The 20322-nt window shown below is 37.5% G+C and overlaps 2 protein-coding genes across 3 annotated transcripts in view; one reads left to right on the top strand and one right to left on the bottom strand.

Moving 5' to 3' along the window:
• rassf4a (Ras association domain family member 4a) overlaps positions 1-20322 on the bottom strand; it is a 62729-nt gene that overhangs the window by 40283 nt on the left and 2124 nt on the right. Inside the window, exons 1-3 of one of the 2 annotated variants that reach the window (XM_062058228.1) lie at positions 16238-16291; positions 2928-2996; positions 293-368 (exon numbers count right to left, since the gene is read on the bottom strand). In XM_062058228.1, coding sequence (XP_061914212.1) covers positions 293-368; positions 2928-2980 — 129 coding nt within the window. In that variant the 5' untranslated portion in view covers positions 2981-2996; positions 16238-16291. Of the gene's footprint in view, positions 1-292; positions 369-2927; positions 2997-16237; positions 16292-20322 lie in introns of those variants that run through there. The other variant, XM_062058226.1, reaches the window with a different exon arrangement.
• On the top strand, positions 10132-12065 carry LOC133656789 (C-X-C motif chemokine 11-like). The gene is made up of 4 exons (XM_062057631.1): positions 10132-10212; positions 10333-10450; positions 10557-10640; positions 11613-12065. Exons 1-4 carry the CDS (start codon positions 10146-10148, stop codon positions 11722-11724), a joined length of 381 nt encoding a protein of 126 aa, XP_061913615.1. The 5' UTR covers positions 10132-10145; the 3' UTR covers positions 11725-12065.

Genomic DNA, 20322 nt, shown 5'->3' with positions numbered 1-20322 from the left:
TAAGTTGGCAAGCGGTGGTTTGTGTGTATGACTTCAGATCTGAGAGGCCCACTCATTTATTCCATATTAACTACAGCAAAATGGGGATTTTTGTTTTTTTAGTGTTTCATCAGCAGTTGAGCTGCATGTTGGACACTTCAGGCCCATTTTAATCCCTCTTGTTCTGAAAACAACAGTGCTGGTCTAATTGGTTTCCCTTTCCGTATGATGCAGCGCTGGCTTCACTCATGCAGTAAAGAGTAAACAGATTTCCAAAACTCTTCCTGTAACCCGCCAGAGTTTCCTCGCTTACCTCACGAGCCCTCAGCTGGAAGTTTTTCCCTTCATGGTAGCAGTTGTAGGTCCGAAGCAGCGACAGGATGTCCGACCTGACAAAAAACATGCAATTAAGTAATCGCTATAGTGTATATCCAGCCCCCCAGCATCCAAAATCTGACCCACGGGAAGTCCAAAGTTAAAAAAATTTAATTTTATTTATTTATTTATTATTATTTTTTTTTAATCTTTCATTTCTAATCCATTTTCTACCGCTTGTTACTCTTTTGTGTCTCCTAGCCGCTCAGGCAAATCATATTGTCAAAAAATTAATTTTCCCATCGATAACGTGACAATGTTAAATGTTGATGAACATCAATGTTAATTGATGTTAAATGACTTTTTTTAACCCAATGCGGCCCCCGAGTCAAAAAGTTTGGGGACCCCTGGTGTATATAAATGTATAAAAAGTAGGGGTGTCCTGATCCGATACTGATATCGGTACGATATCAGTAAAAAAAACAGCTTCCATCTAAATCAGGGGTGGGCAATTAATTTTTACCGGGGGCCGCATGAGCAACCCGAGCACTGCTGGAGGGCCACACTGACAATATTTCAATTAAATTTTGCTCAAATTATTTTTGATATACCGTAAGATAGATAATAATAATATTTTCATTTAACCTAACTTATCTTTATACAAAAGCAGATGGCTTTTGATGGTTTTATTTTTAACTCTTTCTTACACAACACTTCCTGATGTATATTACAATACAAAAATTTCAATTTCTGTCACTTTATCCTGCATCCTCTTTGTTGTAAAACCTTTATTTAACCAGATAAGAAAACGTTGTGAACGTAGCACGCCTGTAAGGTGATTGGCGAAGAAGGAGGAAGCGTTGCTGTTGCGGAAATGAGGAGTGAGGATTGGTTTTCCTTTTGGAAAGAACGAGATAAGTTGAGCTGTGTTAGTATAGCATGCTCAATAAAAGTTTAAAAAGTGCATCAGACTTGGTGTGCACTTCTTCTGGACGCTACAATTGATGTCAGAAGTGGGATGAAATGCCTCCCAGTTCGCCTTGCCATCAAACCTGGGAGTCTTCATTGAGGGCGGAATTCCCCCCGTGGCAAGCAGCGTGGCTGCACCTGTAAACACTCTCTCTCTCTCTCTCTTTGCGGCGAGCTCCTCACGTAGCACACAAACAGTGCAGTATGCGCAAAGTTTTACTTCTGCCACCAATTGTAGCGTCCAGAAGAAGTGCACATCAAGTCTGACGCTCTTTTTAAACTTTTATTGAGCAAGCTATACTAACACAGCTCAACATATCTCGTTCCTTCCACACGCACGTCTCCTCACTCCTCATTTACGCAACTCAAGAAGACAACATCTACTTCAGCAGGTCGTTACACTATATTCTTTAAACACAGCAACGTGTGTACCACAAATAAGCAGACAGCTTTACCTTTACTTGTCTTGTTGAAAACACGCCATTCGTCATCAACTTTTCTCTTTTTAGCGTCTCGGGGATAACCGCTGTGCGCCTTCCCTCACAGGACATACGCACATATAACACTTTTCAAAATAAAAGCAGCACAGTTGTATTGCACGCACGACAAAGATGTTTTTTTAAATTTATTTTGTAATTTGAGATTGCCGCTGCGCGCACGAGCATACGTCCACACGGAAGTAATACAAATAACGCTTTTCAAAACAAAAGCAGCACCGTTGTATTGCACACTCGAAATAGATGCTTTTTAAAATTTATTTTGTAATTTATAATTGGCCTCACGCGGGCCGGACAGGGACGTACAAAGGGCCGGATGCGGCCCGCGGGCCGCACAATGCCCAGGTCTGATCTAAATTGTCCAATATAAGCAGCACGTTTAATTGTGCCAAGCTAAACAGACAGTTAACATCTAAATGTCCTCCAATAAGCACATAAGTTTGGTCTTTTCTTGTATCTTTGGGAAGTAAATGGTAAACATGGTAAACAAAATGGTAAACACTATACTGTAGGCTACTAGGAGATAACAGATAAACAGCTAAGCACACAAGCTGGACGTACGTAACAAATGTCCTTAATTGAAGAATATTGCAGTCTAAAATATGACAATTGTCAACATTAACAAGTACAACAAAAATTGTAGTTGCATATTACTTACACATACAAAATCTCCAAGGCAGAAGCTTATCAAAAGGTATCCAGTAACAAATCCGCATCATTAAACTTCCAGGGTCATGCCCCTAGGTTAATGAATTATTGTGAAATCTAGGTGTGGCCAAACCACAAATTAACAATCCACTTTAAGAGCAATAATCTTTCATCGGGTCAGTGTTTTTATACCTATTGTTCTTTGAGTAGTTTCACTTGATCAAAACTTTTGTAACATTCCACACTACAAAATAACAAAAGTATGCACTTTTATGTCGTAAGATTAGTGTTTTTCATAACTACCATCGTTCTCTGTTTGACTAATTTCACTTGATCTAAACCTTTATTAAACTTCCACACTACAAAATAATAAAAGTATGTACCTGTACTATGATACCCTCTAATATCGTATTGTATTAATATCGGTATAGGCCAACACTCAAGTGTCCAATATCGGTATCATATCGGAAGTGAAAAAGATGTATCAGTACACCCCTAATAAAAAGTATGAAAACTTACTTTGGTATTAGTTTCTCTGCACTCAGCTTCACGTATGTTGGATGCTCACACATTCTGACAGGATTAAAACTGTGGCAAACACAAAAAAGGAAGAGAATAGGTTAAGAATCACAATTTCATTTTTTTTTCCTTTTAATTCATGACCTTTTGGTTGCCGGAAGCGTACAAACGGAGCTTCAGATGATCTTTTATAGTGAAATTAGGTAGAACAAGGTGTACACAAACATATATATAGCTGAATCTAATCCAATACAAGAGCTACACCCAAAAGATGTTCTTGCATGATAATAATGCAATTTTTTACGTATTACATATTATACTTATTTTGCAACATGGAACAAAATATTGGAGAAAGTTCTCAGTATGACTCAACTAACTATAACCACAATGACAAATGTATTGGTAAACCAGAGAAGCACAGTCGTAGACGACCACAGTGCATCCAGCTGCGCATCGAAGATGTCTCTTACTCATCACAGTGATATCATCAATAAAGTACGAAGACAAATACGTGGTAATAATTGTACTTATTTTCATGCATAATAAAATAACATGATTACATGCATAGTAACACAACATGTCCGAAAAGGAGTAGGAAGAAGCAGAGCTTATGTAATACTACTCCATTCTCCAATTCACCTCTTGTGTCATAACGCAAGAATCTAACAGAGAATGGATACAGCAAAAATTGTGATAAAAAAATATAAAACTAGATAATAAATAAAAATTATATGAAATAAACAGAAAATAAAGTGAATTTAAAAAAAAGATAAGTAAATGTAAGAGTAAAAACTGATGTTATGATGTATAAATAATTGAAGGTTACACAGGAGATTAAGAAATAATGCTAAAAGAATGAAATATATTGCACGATTTTGTTCAAATTGGCATGTTTTTTTTGTGCCGCACCAATGCCAATTGATTAAAGTGTATGGTGTTGTCATGTGGCTCACGGCACATAAAAGAGACAGGCAGTTAGGAGAAATCACATGGTCTTGTTGACACAGACTCAAACAGTCCAAGAAGCAACATGCTGGGACAACAATTGGCAAAGCCTAAACTTTGATTCAACAGCCAGATAACTTTGTTGTCTTTTGCAGTATTAGTACTATATTGTACTCTTTTAGAAAACATCTACTTTGCATTACTAGTTAGTTAGCATTAGTTCAATGTGATTGTGGGTATAGAAAGTCAATGTTAAATGTAAATGAAGCTTTTCCTGACATCGGACATTAAAAAAATGAGAGAAAGTGATAACGTGGTTAAAGAAAATAATGTGGCACAAGGACAATTTCAACAACAAATGTGATACAATCATTTAAAGACAGTATACAAAGCACAATAAGTGGGTTGCTTCTGAGTGATCAGTGTGTTTCATTGAAGCGCCTTTCACTGTATGACATCATCATCTGAGTACAATTAAATCTCTTTGCGGTGTAGGCACATACATTCCAGACATTCACTTTGTTTATAAATTCCTATTAGTATTGTCAAATTATATATATTTTTAAATAAGATTAATCACGCTTTTGAATTTGGATTAATGATGATTAATCACAGGTTATTACTTATTTGTATAATTCGATTTAACTTAAAAAATATCCCAATATTTGAACACAAATGCAATTTTATAGTAAGAATGTCATCCTTAAAATGTTTTACTTGAATGCCCGATAGGGGTGTAACAGTTCGCGTTAACAACGATTCTATTCTATTCGTTATTTGTGGTTGCTGATACGATTCAGGGACGCTCACATTTTTTTTATGAACGATACAATTTGAAACGATTCGCTGAGTTAAAAATCGATTCAGTAACCTTTTAGCAAAAAAAAATCAAGCAGTCTGACAGTGAAATAAATAGTGGATATTGGATGCTGCAGGTAAAGTTTCCTATATTCCGGTCATTTCTCGTAAGGGAATTAGATATAAATACATTATGGATACACACAAACAAGTAAACAACAATTAATGGCCAATACATTTACATTGTATTTGAATAAGGTGCAACCAACACTTTAGGTTAAATTAACGAGAGTAAATACTTTATGTTCTCATTTTCAATATTCAAGCAATTTTCAATAAAAGTACAGTAACCAACATTTTTTGAGTACATTTACCTGCTAAATAAAGTTCCCCTACCCGGCCATACAGTATCTGCTCTACGCCCTGGCGTCGCCGATGACCGACAGCGTCCCAGGTGTGCAGAAGCATGTACTTTTGTAGGTCCCCTCATCCATTGCCGTCTTTATCCATCTCTTCTTTTTATTTATTTCTCATCAAATAACTTTTCCCTGGCTGTTAGTAGTTGAAGCTTCATTTTGTGTTCTGGAAATTGCTGCGTCTCCATAACTTGCTCCGCTGTCCGTTTTGTCGGTCGCGTCTTTTGTGCCTAAAAGTTAAGTTATGGCTTTATATTATTGTGTTGTTTTGTTTGTATTTGTTGTGGGTTTTGCAATCGTGTTGTAGCTGAAAGTTTTCCGGTGTAATTAATAGAGATAATGGCTTTTTTGCCGATATCCAATATTGTCCAACTCTTAATTACTGATTCCGATATTAACCGATAGCGATATATACAGTCATGGAATTAACACATTATTATGCCTAATTTTGTTGTGATGCCCCGCTGGATGCATTTAACAATGTAACAAGGTTTTCCAAAATAAATCAACTCAAGTTATGGAAAAAAATGCCAACATGGCACTGCCATATTTATTATTGAAGACACAAAGTGTTTTTTTTTTAACATGCCTCAAAACAGCAGCTTGGAATTTGGGACATGCTCTCCCTGAGAGAGCATGAGGAGCTTGAGGTGGGTGGGGGCGGGGTTGAGGTGGGGGGAGGGGGGTAAGGGGTAGCGGGGGGTGTATATTGTAGCGTCCTGGAAGAGTTAGTGCTGCAAGGGGTGCTGGGCATTTGTTCTGTTGTGTTTATGTCGTGTTACAGTGCGGATGTTCTCCCGAAATGTGTTTGTCATTATTATTTGGTGTGGGTTCACAGTGTGGCGCATATTTGTAACAGTGTTAAAGTTGTTTGTACGGCAACCCTCAGTGTGACCTGTATGGCTGTTGACCAAGTATGCCTTGCATTCACTTGTGTGTGTGAAAAGCCATAGATATTATGTGATTGGGCCGGCACGCAAAGGCAATGCCTCTAAGGTTTATTGGCGCTCTGTACCTATCCCTACGTCCCTGTACCACTACGTACAGCGACGTTTTAAAGAGTCATAAATTTTACTTTTTGAAACCGATACAGATAATTTCCGATATTACATTTTAAAGCATTTATCGGCCGATAATATCGGCAGTCCGATATTATCGGACATCTCTAGTAATTAATGATATTGTCTTGTGGCGTTTGCGTTTCTATTGACCTTTCTCGACCACCGTAGCTATCCGCCATTTTTGTTTTAATGACGTCAGAGACGGGGGAAAATAACGTCCTTATTTTTAAAAAGTGCTAAACTTCATATAAAGTATTCTGTTCCTAAATTCAATGTTTTCCTTTTTGTAATATCAATTAAAAAAGTATTTCCTTGCTAACAAACTTGCTGAGCACAGATTGATATACTTGAAATTTCGGAATATAAATCAATCTATTAATGTATCGATCAATCGTTACACCCCTAATGCATGTCATTTATTTGCTCGAAACTTGGTAACAGTTTTATCTAAAGTCCAGTCAGGGTGTATTTTGAGGTGTAATTTGCTAGAGAGTAGACTAGACGGAGTCACAGTAACCGGCGGTAACCATCCATGGTAAAGGTAAAGGAGAATGTGCGGTCAAAATACATTTCATGATTAATTTGCATATATACAGGATTAATTTATGGTGTCATATGCTTGGTAAACTAAGATACAACTATTTTTTGCATATATTTGAATAATTAAATCAGACCCATTTTAAGGGGGTCAGATTATGATTTGTTTTCAACATCTAAAACACTTTCTTGTGGTCTACATCAGGGTTCCACAACCTGTTTTCCACCAGGGACCGGTCCAATGTATGCATTACTTTCACGGACCGGCTTTCTACGTGTGGCAGATAAAAACGGAGAAAAATTAGCCTTTGGCTACAATCTGGCACATTAATATTTTATATTTCCATTAATGTGCTGTGTCCCATGTACTATAATAAAGGAGTTGTAATATACATCTGTTAACAAGCTTATTGGTGTGTTTAGTGGCACATGCGAAACTTAAGTCTGAGAAAATGCCGTAGTTTATAAATTAATTATTGTTTGTGTGTGGCCCGGTAGCAAATATGTCACAGACACGTACCGGTTACCAGACTGGTAGTTGGGGACCACTGGTCTACATAACATGTAACGGTGGCACTTTGGTCAAAATCATGCATAGAGTTTGTTTCACAGACCATCTTCAAGCAGCTCTCTTCAGAATTTCCTGTTTTGTGGGCGGTCTTATTTAAGTGCCAAATCCCTCCCCCAGGCAAAGCCCCTTTACATTATGAGAGACAAGAAGACAGATGTGTTTTTTTAAGGCAACCTATAAACGTAAAAAAAAGTCAGCCAATGGAGTCACAGGCATGTCCTCCAGTATCCAAAAACCACCAACAATACTCTATTTAAATTTTCTGACCTGAATATTAACCAAGTATTAGTGATATTGTTATTATAAGCGCTAACGCAGACAAACTATTTATAGCGGCGCCGGAATCAGAGAGAGCTATCAAGCTTGTGCTGCTATTGATGTCATGAGGTGATGAACTGCTTTCTTGCCTCGTAGCTCGTAAAAGTCTATTCTAGATCAGGGGTCCCCAAAGTCTTTGACTCGGGGGCCGCATTGGTTTAAAACAAATTTGGCCGGGGCCCGGGCTGTGTGTGTGTGTGTGTGTGTATGTATATATATGTATATATATATATATATATATATATATATATATATATATATATATATATATATATATATATATATATATATATATATATACATATATATATTCCCTGTGCACTAATTGACTAAAAGAGTGCGCAATTGCCGGCGTGAGCGCGATGATGTCACGTTATCGATGGGAAAATGCATTTTAGACAATATGATATGCCTGAGCGGCTAGGAGACCCCGAGAGTAACAAGCGGTAGAAAATATATTAGAAAGGACAAATTAAAACAAAAAACTTGAGACTTCCCGTGGGCCAGATTTTGGACGCTGGCGGGTCGTATTCGTAGTTTGGGGACCCCTGATCTAAACTTTACCGCTGCCGGGTATTTTTTCTATACTTTTATTGTAATATTTTCAGAATGTGTTTCTTTTATTTTTGGCCAAAGTAAGGCAAAGAAAACAATCTGAAATTGTCTTTATTTTTTAGTTTTAATGCCATGATTTTAATAGTCTGGCGCACATGTGCGCAGATTTCCCTCCATGCGCTGAGCTCAAATGAGTTGGACACCCCTGAAGTACAGTATTACAGTATGTAAAAAAAAAAGGGCAGCAAAAAAATAGAGAGTAGATCCAACAGAAAATAGACATTATAAACAAAGAAAGGTAGCTAACATAGAAGCGGTTGGACAAATAAAAATAACTTCAGACTTCCCTCGGGGCGGATTTTGGACGCTGGCGGGCCGCAGTTTTGGGACCCCTGTTCTAGATCATTAATAATGTCTCTCACCTTGATAGCAGAAGGATGATGACATACACTACCGTTCAAAAGTTTGGGGTCACATTGAAATGTCCTTATTTTTGAAGGAAAAGCACTGTACTTTTCAATGAAGATAACTTTAAACTAGTCTTAACTTTAAAGAAATACACTCTATACATTGCTAATGTGATAAATGTCTATTCTAGCTGCAAATGTCTGGTTTTTGGTGCAATATCTACATAGGTGTATAGGGGCCCATTTCCAGCAACTATCACTCCAGTGTTCTAATGGTACAATGTGTTTGCTCATTGGCTCAGAAGGCTAATTGATGATTAGAAAACACTTGTGCATCATGTTCACACATCTGAAAACAGTTTAGCTCGTTACAGAAGCTACAAAACTGACCTTCCTTTGAGCAGATTGAGTTTCTGGAGCATCACATTTGTGGGGTCAATTAAACGCTCAAAATGGCCAGAAAAAGAGAACTTTCATCTGAAACTCGACAGTCTATTCTTGTTCTTAGAAATGAAGGCTATTCCACAAAATTGTTTGGGTGACCCCAAACTTTTGAACGGTAGTGTAATCCGAAAAGTTTGTCAACTTTGGCATTCAATTTAGACCTGAAAATGTCGAGAAAAGCACAAAAAGAAACTTGGTTCCAACCCCTTTTTTTTCTTTGCGATGATTATGAGTCATTCTTTAACTAAACGGGAATATATGAACATCTTATCAGTCGGCATCCAAATGACAGCAGACATTGTCTGCAGTGAGTATAGTAATCAGGGATGTTGTTGAAGGAAAAAGTGAACATCGAGATGATGTATATAAAACCTTAATGGAGGTGTTTAGGTGTTTTTAAGGTGATTAAAGGCAGAATAGAGCTGCTTGTTCAATGCATAAAAAAAGAAAAACATATGTGTGCTTGTCTACATAAAATTGTGAATGACAGGCAATATTCCCAATAAAGTGCAGTTCCATTTAAATTTCCATTTCTGGGTCTATGTTTATCATCACACATTTTGCAAACACATTTGCATTTAGATGCTCACTGAGGCTGACGTCTCACAAGAGTTGCAGACGTCTCGTGTGATGTCATGCAAAAAGGATGTTTTGAACTTCCAAGTTTGTTTTTTCCCCCCGAGAAACTCCAAATTGTTTGGCATTTGGGTCCATACACTCTGGAGGTTCCCCTGTATTTTTCAACTCATGCTGAAACGTGAAATTCCTCTCCAGCCAGAAGTTCTGATGCTTCACTGTGGTTATGGTCATCTTCTGGTGATGCACTCTGTGGTTTTTGCCTCATACATACATACTTTTTGGATTTGTGGTTAAAAGTTCAGTGCTGGCTTCGGCTGATCCAACATGCTTTTAGGAGACCTGAGGGGTATTCAGGGAAATTTACCTCGGCTATAGGTAGTTATACAGCAGATTAGCTTCTTTATCGATTGGTTATGTTTTACAGTAATGATGTTGCACCTCTCTGCAGCATCCGAAGAAGGAAAGTGCTCCAGGGAATTTCCGGGTGTGGAAAGCCCGGCTCTGCGAGTGCGGGGGAGGAGCACGAGGGTATAAAGAGCGGCGTGGGGTTTAAGAGCTCATTGTCCAAGCTCTGTCAGTATTCAAGCATGAAGTTCAATCCTCAGGTTGTTTGCAGGCTCATCTTACTGGCAGCTTGCTGTGTGCTGAACACAGGTGAGAACAGCTTGTGTGTTTGCACTGTATAGCTGTTTATATTTGTCTGTGCATGTGTGACTTTAATCTGTGTTACTCGGCAGATAGTGAACCCGTAATCTCGTTATTGTGTTTGTGCAGACAGCACGTTTGTTCCGGGAAGATGTTTGTGTCCTGAGACGCAAGCGGCGGTGCGGGGCAGACTGAAGGAGCTCAACGTGTATCCCAAGAGCCCTAACTGTCATAAGGTCACTGTTATGTGAGTATCTGCTCAAACACACACACACACACACACACACACACACACACACACACACACACACACCCTCGGTGATCTAACACGTGCGCTTGTATGTGTTTTACAGAGTGACACTGAAGAACAACAATGAGCCCGTGTGTCTGAGTCCAGATGCACCAATGGGGAAACAGTTGATAAAATGCTGGAAGAGGTAAGATGACATACAGATAAGCACCACAATGATAGCTGGAAATGGCAAAAGAGTGTAAAAATAATATGTAAAAATATATTTAAAATAATCTCACTTATTTTTAAAAGTCCCACGTCTGGAATCATCAACATAATATGTATCAATAAAAGCATAGGCAATGTTCAAAATGTATAGTTTATCGGAATGTGCGAACGGTTTCTCAAAGTGCATGCAGTCTGCAGACCACTTCTGGACTACAATACACTCCAATGCGGTCTGTACTTTGTCATTCTTTATCAAATTTTAGCATAATTGTTAATATGCTAAGAGTTCACGATACAGTGATGATAAAGCTATCTATCTGTAGAAACTCTCTACCTACCCGTTTTATGCATATTTGGAAAGCAGGTGGTCCGCATTTATTATTATGTATTGGTTACGTAATCTGTTTAAACCTCTACTCTAGATAATAAAATTTACCAGGATCATAGAACAGTGCAAAATATTGAGTTTCCTCTAAAACATTTCTAATAAAATCAGGAATATCTACAACAAATGTAATTTACTTCTCAGACATAATAAATAAACAAATAAATACAAGCTTCTACTCAAAATTTGTTCATGGTATGATTCATGTTGGGCTTAATTATGTGTATGTGTACACAATACAACTACAACTTAAGGCATATACACACAAGGACATTTATAGTGTCCTAAAAAGGCTTTTATAAGCCTGGACTCAGTCAACCCCCACATTAATCCTTCAATATAGGTTAGAAATGAATGTTGACCTCTATGCATAATAACACATATGCATTACTTGCACTGCATAAGGTCAAAGGTCAAAAATGTTTTGTAAATGCAGTAGATAACATGTGGCATTTTACAAAGTAATAGTCTCGGTGTCAGTGTACTTAAGCCATAGGTTATAGTCGTTAACTACACACATAAGAGGACATTTTGAAAAACAAGCTGTTTATGTCTTTTTCCTAGGTCAAACTCTTTGGGTCGTAACGTGAAAAATTGTTTGAGGAGGAGGAGAAGGAGGAGAGGTCAGCGCCAGCACTCTCGACACCGCGGGAGACTTTCAATTAAACGTCAGTAGTGACACAAAGCCACCGTCCTGGAAAGGAGTGTTTTGTTTTTGGACTTTGAGATCAGGACCCAATCATAAAGAAGAGGATGACACTTTTACATCAAGTGTCACTTTTCCTAAGATTCTGCTGTTTGGGCTTGAAATAATTATGTTTTTGTATTTTTTTAGCTTCACCGGGTTTTATTTATATGCGCATATGTTGTTAAAAAGCCCTGGAGGCTACATGTTAACTAGTCTATCTTTAAACCGCCAATATGTGTTTAGACGTCTGTATGCACATGAAACACTGCAAGTTATTTATTTTGGAATCAACAATTTAGACTTTTTTTTAATAAACAACTTTCAGAGTGTGTTTGAGTGTCATTTATTGAGATGTAATTGCTTTAAACCTGAATGATGGCATGGGAGTAATTCTTCCTCGGCAGGGAGAGAGGTCACATGACCTCAGCTTTAGTTAATAAACCACAGGATGTGAGTTACTGGCAGGGGAACGCTTTTAATCATCTGGAAGTGACATAGATTCCATTGAGGGTTGAAAGTTCTCCATGGCATGACACCTTATTGTGTTTACAAATCATGTCATCAGATCATGTTACAGTTTTTATAGATAACGTTCGAGTGAAGAATTGATTGATTAGTTGATTGAAACTTTTATTAGTAATTACACAGTGCAGTACATATTCCGTACAATTGACCACTAAATGGTAACACCCGAATAAGTTTTCCAACTTGTTTAAGTCGGGGACCACTTAAATTGATTCATGATACAAATATATACTATCATCATAATACAGTCATCACACAAGATAATCATCAGAGTATATATATTGAATTATTTACATTATTTACAATCTGGGGTGTGGGATGTGGAGGGGGGGGGTTGATATCAACACTTCAGTCATCAACAATTGCATTATCAGAGAAATGGACATTGGAACCGTGTAGGACTGACTTGGTAGGATATGTACAGCAAGTAGTGGACATAGAGAGAGAGATCAGAAAGCATAAGAAGAAGTATCTACATTTGATTATTTACATTTGATTATTTACAATCCGAGAAGGTAGAATGTGGAAGGGAGGGTGTTAGTTTAGGGTTGAAGTTGCTAGTGAGTTGTTAGTTACTGCAACTAACATTCTTGTAAAGGCAAACACTTATTCATTTTTGCTATAATCCTCCTAAAGGAAAGTGAAGAATTAAAATCCGTGTTGTAACCTGCCTTATTTTCCATGTGCAAACTGATCGCTGTGATATGCAGAGATGTTGCGAAACTGTCTCCAGCCATTGCCAAGAGCACATGGTGGTAGTAAACGGAAAGTGAAAGTCAGCTGGTCAACAAGGTTTTTTTGTTAAAGGTGTTGCAGAACTTGGGGACTTTGGACCTGTAGTTGAAACAGCCAGATGTTTATCTTTGACAGTTTTATAGCGACTAAGTCAGGTCTCAAAAGTCCTACAAGTTGACTCAATTTAAGATCTTGAATAGATTGTATTTTACATCTTCTCAGCTGTTTAAAATCGGTGTAGTAGATAGCAAGTTATGTATGAAGTGTCGGGCAGCCGAGGCAACTCTTGTTCATTTATTGTAGGAATGTCAGAGAATAAAAGAGTTATGGTTGAAAACAACAAAAGAAGCAATCACATTCCTTAATATAAACATCCCAATGACACTGCAAACTTGTATTCTTGGGGATCTCCATCAATTTAGTAACGTGTCAACAAAGAGTAAAAATGCATTTATTTCAATATGCATAATAACAAAAAGGGTAATATTTAAAAAATGTATACTGTATGTTGATAGTCTAACACATACTGACTGGTATACACAAGCTATGGAGATGATATCAGTAGAAAAAAATGCATTTGGTTTAGATAATAATGAGCCATATATTGGAATATGGGATCCATTATTTAAATATGTTTTAACTATTAAATGAACCAAAAATATGACTTATTCTATCTTTGTGAAAATATTGGACACAGTGTGTTGTCAAGCTTATGAGATGCGATGCAAGTGTAAGCCACTGTGACACTATTGTTCTTTTTTTTTTTTTATAAATGTCTAATGATAATGTCAATTAGGGATTTTTAATCACTGCTATGTTGAAATTGTTACTAATATTGATACTGTTGTTGATAATATTAATTTTTGTTTCACTACTTTTAGATTGTTCTGTGTCATGTTTGTGTGTCCTCTCAATTGCTCTGTTTATTGCTATTCTCAATGTACCTGGGTCAGGTTTGGTTTTGGAATTGGATTGCATTATTATGGTATTGCTGTGTATTGTTTTGTTGAATTGATTAATAAAAAATAAAATAAAATAAAAATTTAAAAAAAAAAAAGTCCTACAAGTTGAGGGTTTTTTCTACATTTTCTTGAAAAATATTTCACACTTCATCATGAGTACGAGAACATGCAAAACATAATTTTTCTTTTTTGTTTAATTTGTGATGGCATCACAGAATGGTACCAGTGAGGACAAGAGGAACATTGTGATGATAACCATAGAACATGAAATGGAAACTTACTTCTCAGTTTAGTATAAGGCTGCATTAAAAAAATAGTGTTCTGAAATGATTACATCTTTTAAAACCGAACAATCACATTATGACTAATCACAGGTTATTACTTGCTTGCATAATATAAATTGAATTTGAAAAAAACCAAAAAACAATATTTGGACACAAATACAATGTTATAATCAGTATGTCAAACAGGAGCATTTTTTAAAATGTTTTACTTGAATGTGTGTCATTTATTTGCTCAAAACCTGCTAACAGTTATATCTAGGCAAGGCAAGGCAAGGCAAGGCAAGGCAAGGCAACTTTATTTGTATAGCACTTTTCATACACAAGGTAGACACAAAGTGCTTCACTAAAGTCCAGTCAGGGTGTATTTTGAAGTGAAATATGGCAGCAAGAACACCTGGGAGTTCCCTCATTCATCTTTGCACTGACCTAATTACTGACTGTATAACAACCTGCGTCGCCTTTCAGCTAACCATCCACGGTTAACGTAAAGAGGCATACTGTATTAAAAAGTACCACTGATGGTCACACACACTAGGTGTGGTGAAATCACCCTCTGCATTTGACCCTTTTTCCACTGCCTGGGAGGTGAGGAGAGCAGTGAGCAGCAGTGGTGGCCACGCTCGGGAATCATTTTTGGTGATTTAACCCCCAATTCCAACCCTTGATGCTGAGTGCCAAGCAGGGAGGTAATGGGTCCCATTTTTATAGTCTTTGGTATGACTCGGCCGGGGTTTGAACTCACAACCTTCCAGTCTCAGGGCGGACACTCTAACCACAAGGCCACTGAGCAGGTCTATATGTGATTAATCTGCGTATATATAAATGATTAAAGAGATCTTTTTTTTGTGATTAACAGATTCACCCCGCTGATGGCAGATTTATTAATTGACTATATTTTGACTTGTCTTTATTACATGCCTGCTTGTCCTTGTATAAGCAAACATTCCTTTTTTTTTTTTAACTTGGTGGATTATTTTTTTTTTTTTAATAAGTGCCCGATCAAGCGCAAATGGCAACCTATTGCATTTATGGCAGAATCGTGCAGCCCTATATCAATATGAGCAATAAGCTCGCAAAGATAAATATGTTTTACCAAGCAAATGCTAATATAAATACATATTTTACACACACTACATTACAGTCAGTCCTCATCAAAGCATGAGTATCTTGACTTCATTTCACTTTGATTTTGTTTTATAATGGAGTAGCTAACTTCTCTTTATGAGTGTAAAACAGTTTGGAATGTTCAAATGTTACCTAACACGTTTATGTACAGTTAATAGAGGTAATAAGAGAATTTTGTAGAGTTTTTTTTTTCTTTTTCTGAGCATCTAAATATTAACTCCAATTGTCTTATGCTTTTTGTCTTTTTATTTGTCTTTTTTTGTTGTTTTGTGTGTGAAGTCACCACAGAATGGTAGTGTACCAATGATGGCAGAGAGCAGGGGTGGCCAAAATGCGGCCCCGGGGCCATTGAGGGCACACAGCTTGCGTTTTGTTGGCCGCAGCATATTGTCAGAATAAATTGTCAAAAACCAAAGCAAGATCTACCCTTGCATCAACTATGTTTATATATATATATATATATATATATATATATATATATATATATATATATATATATATATATATATATATATATATATATATATATATATATATATATATATATATATATATTAGGGGTGTAACGGTACGTGTATTTGTATTGAACCGTTTCGATAAGGGGGTTTCGGTTTGGTTCGGAGGTGTACCGAACGTGTTTCCACACGGACATATTAAGTAGCGTACTACACGTTGTGTAAACAATGCACACTGAGGCACAATACACAGAATGCTAGCAGCGCCCGGGCTAGGACAACATGTAAAAGCCAGAGCTGGAAGATCCTCCTGCCTCGTTTGGGAACACTTTGGCTGCTCGATACAACAATGGAGGACGGAGGTTTGCCGACATTGTTCAGCAGCTGCTTCTGACAACACGTCAAACATGCTAACCCATTTGAAGCGTCATCACCGCATTCAAGCAGCCTCTCCTCGGCGAGTCAGGCAGGGCTAAAGCAATAACAAATGTTTTTCTAGCAACAGATTTAAGTCCATATTGCATTAAAAACTAGATTTTGACCCACTTCTATGGTGGAAGAACAATAAGACCATATATCCTCTTACTGCCAAGTTAGCCAGGCTGGGGAGGGAAAAGAAAAGTTAATCTGAGGCTGAGTTGACTTGAAACTGTTTAATTTTGCACTTTTTATATGTAGAAGAAAATCTACTAATAAAAGTCTCAATCAATCAATCAATCAATCAATCAATCAAAAAAAGCACTTTATATGTAGAAAGGTTTTGTTAAGAAACCATTCTGAGCCTTATCTTATTTAGTTTTTATTTTATATATGTTGACCACATTAACCCTAGCAATGAACCCTGTGTGTATATGTATGTTATATTATTATTCTTAGCATTCATGACTGCCTGCTGTTGCACTGATCAGCCTAGTGGTGGCTCACATCCATCACACACAGAGCTATTTGTATTTTGGGGCAGAATTATTATAGTGTTCCCAAAGTTAAAAGGATAAAGCCATGGTTTACAAATTTGGTAAATAAACAACCAAAAAATTTATATTTTGTTGTTTTCTTACTGTACCGAAAATGAACCGAACCGTGACCTCTAAACCGAGGTACGTACCGAACCGAAATTTTTATTTTATCGGACCGTTTCGGTACGGGGTTTCCGGTTTGGTGCGGAGGTGTACCGAACGAGTTTCCACACAGACATATTAAGTACCGTACTGCACGTTGTGTAAACAACACTCAAAATGCCGGACATTTGAGGCATTCAAGAATCTCCGCCCTGACAGCTCCGCAAAAGAGGACATGTCCGGTGAAAAGAGGACGTCTATCACCTAGCCCGTTAGCTGCTAGCATGCTAGCAAAAGAGGACATGTCCGGTGAAACCTCGACCGGGCTAGGTCCTGACCACACGTCCTCCTCTCACAAATTGCACGCGCAGCAGCATTCGTGAGGGAGGGGGAGGGACAGAGAGAGCGAGAGAGTTATGATAAACGTGCATGCGTCTGCTTTTTATCCATAGATTTATCATATTTAATTTTTTATTATCTATAGAAGGGGTGTCAAGAGTGTGCCCCGGAGGCCATTTGCAGCCCACAGCTAATGTTTTAAAGGCCCACGGCACATTCTAAAAATACTATTAAAATAAACAAAAACATAACAAAAGTGAAATAAAAAAGCTTAAAGGTTAAATGTAATTTAGAAAAAGTTGCAATGTTGACTAATAAAACAAAGCTGTTTTTTTTTTTCTTTCAAACTGTCATTGCTCAAAACATAATATTGAATCAAAATCAATGTTATTATGAATTATTAACCTATCCAAGGTTCCCATTACTTCACATCAAATATTCCACTAAGAAAAATATTTCTGGTGGAAGATTTTGCAAATTTGGTAAATAAATAACCAAAAAATTTATATTTTGTTGTTTTCTTACTGTACCGAAAATGAACCGAACCGTGACCTCTAAACCGAGGTACGTACCGAACCGAAATTTTTGTGTACCGTTACACCCCTAATATATATATGACTGTTGGCGTTAACGCACTTTTTGTGTCTTTTTACGCAAAATCAGAAAGGAAGCGCAATTCCAGAAGCACACGTTTTTTTTGTGTTTTTTTTTACTGCCCGGTTTGCTTTTTTTATTTTATTTGATCGAATATCGCTTTCCGCCGGTGTTTTTTATATTTGCCGTTTGTTTGTTGCATTTTTATTGATCGTAAATTGTGATTCGTCGAAACTTTTATCAATGACAAATACTGCCTCAGTTTGCATTTGGACAACTTTACCGTTTTAGACTTCATGGTAAACACTAAGGTGAGTGTAAAGTCAACCTTTTTAACTTCATCTTGTGCCATGTCTCCAGTAAATGAGTTGTTATAGTCTTTGTGAGTCCATGGAAACTTCACTTTTCGTTTTTCGTTCGAGGATGGAGACAGGCTAGCTGTTAGCTTGAAGCTAACCAGCACCCGACCAGACTTCTCCACCCCAAAAACATACTTTGCAGGTCAACAAACGGGGCGAATATGTGCTTTTTGAAGTATTACTGTGCGAGGAGTGTTCAAAAGGAGTCTCTTGGAGAAGTGGCTGACAAGTTAGCAAGTGTCGCTCGCATCGCTGACAGTGTCGTCATCACTGTCATTGTTTACTGAAGCAGAGATGCTGACTGTGCCATCAGTGTGTGAATGGGTGAATGTGGAAATAGTGTCAAAGCGCTTTGAGTACCTTGAAGGTAGAAAAGCGCTATATAAGTATAACCCTTTTACCATTTATGTGACATTCGTACCCGAAGAAAAACTTTTGATCATCCGTACATTACGTGTTGTACTTGTATTCACATCGCTGCACAAGCTTCTCTATTGTATACGGTGTCATGCTGCAGAGAGGTTGGTCAGCCCGCTATTTTCTGCAAATTACATTAATAACATCCTGTAATTTGGTTTCTTATTTATTTCATCTTCTGATACATTATACAATAACACCAATATAATGGGAACAAACGGTACAGAGTAGCCTCGATTCCATGTTAAAACACATATTTTATGCCAGAATGTGTGTCCCACTTATGTTTATTTTCCTCAAGCTATGTACTAACATTATGTGGATTATATGTACAGACTTGGCATTGTACAACACTTGTGAATTTAGACTCATTTTAATAATGACAAAAAAGTTAGTAGGGGATACAGAATATTTCAGCATATTTCTGTGCTGCAATAATATGTGTCCCCCCTTCTATTTTCCTCAATTGATAAATGGTAAATGGGTTGTACTTGTATAGCGCTTTTCTACCTTTTTTTAAGGAACTCAAAGCGCTTTGACACTATTTCCACATTCACCCATTCACACACACATTCACACATTGATGGCGGGAGCTGCCATGCAAGGCGCTAACCAGGACCCATCAGGAGCAAGGGTGAAGTGTCTTGCTCAAGGACACAACGGACGTGACTAGGATGGTAGAAGGTGGGGATTGAACCAGTAACCCTCAGATTGCTGACACGGCCACTCTCCCAACTTCACCACGCCGTCCCCTATTGATGTACTAACATGTGTTTTCTTTTTTAGATAATTAGCATTATCAACAACAAAACTTGGGAATTTGGACTCATGTTATTAATCACAAAAAAAGTTAGTAGGGGATAAATAATATTTATAATCATTGACATCGCTAAAAACACGGAATTGCTGCAGCTGTCTGAACAAGGCACAGAGCTCCGCCCCAATGCGCGCTCCCGCGGTACGGGATACAAAATATTTCAGGGATACAGAATTCCGCACGATAAAGTTACATCAGAAGATACCTGTATAGCTATATAGTTGAGTTGAGTTGAGTTGAGTTTGAGTTTTTCAAATATATATCGCTTTCTAAAATATATAAATATATTAACTGTACCGGTATACCACCCAGCCCTAATGTCAGACATCAATGTTGATCTCTGCATTGATATCTGACCTAATCTCAATGTTGATTCAATAACTTGTTTCTGTCAGGGTAGGTATGTAACAAAAAACCTGTAAAGGAAAACCTTTTCTGATGTTGGAAAGACAACTGTCCAGGATGCTTATTACATTATTGCTAAAGTCAACTACATGATGAAAGTCAGCCAGTTTTCTATGGTGAACATTTTTTGATAAATTGTGAATTTTCTTCAACATTAGGCGTTCTATTGTTATTGTTACATTTAGGGTATATGCTGCTGAAGAAATGCTCTCACTTGTACTACTTTGAGGTATCACTGTCATTTCCACCCCCTCCCCCCAAGATGGCGCTGCTGTAGTGGCTGCTGTTGGCAGGAGCTCTGTGCTCTTGTGTCATCCTTTTGTGTTCCTGATGTTTCCCTCTTGTTTTCATATGTTTTTTGTTTTTGTTTATATATATATTTTTTTTGCCTTTTGGTTCGGGACCCTTTGGGACTGTGCGACAAGGGGTGGCACTTTCGTGACTTCTGCTGTGCTTTTTTGTGAATTTCTGGTTCTGCCTCCCAGTAGCCTTTTGGCCATGGACACCAGCT

The sequence above is a fragment of the Entelurus aequoreus genome, linkage group LG09 (genome assembly GCF_033978785.1).
Source record: "Entelurus aequoreus isolate RoL-2023_Sb linkage group LG09, RoL_Eaeq_v1.1, whole genome shotgun sequence".
Classification (NCBI taxonomy): Eukaryota; Metazoa; Chordata; class Actinopteri; order Syngnathiformes; family Syngnathidae; genus Entelurus; species Entelurus aequoreus.
Note: the sequence above shows the minus strand (reverse complement) of the source record. Positions and strands in the feature narration are given on the sequence as shown.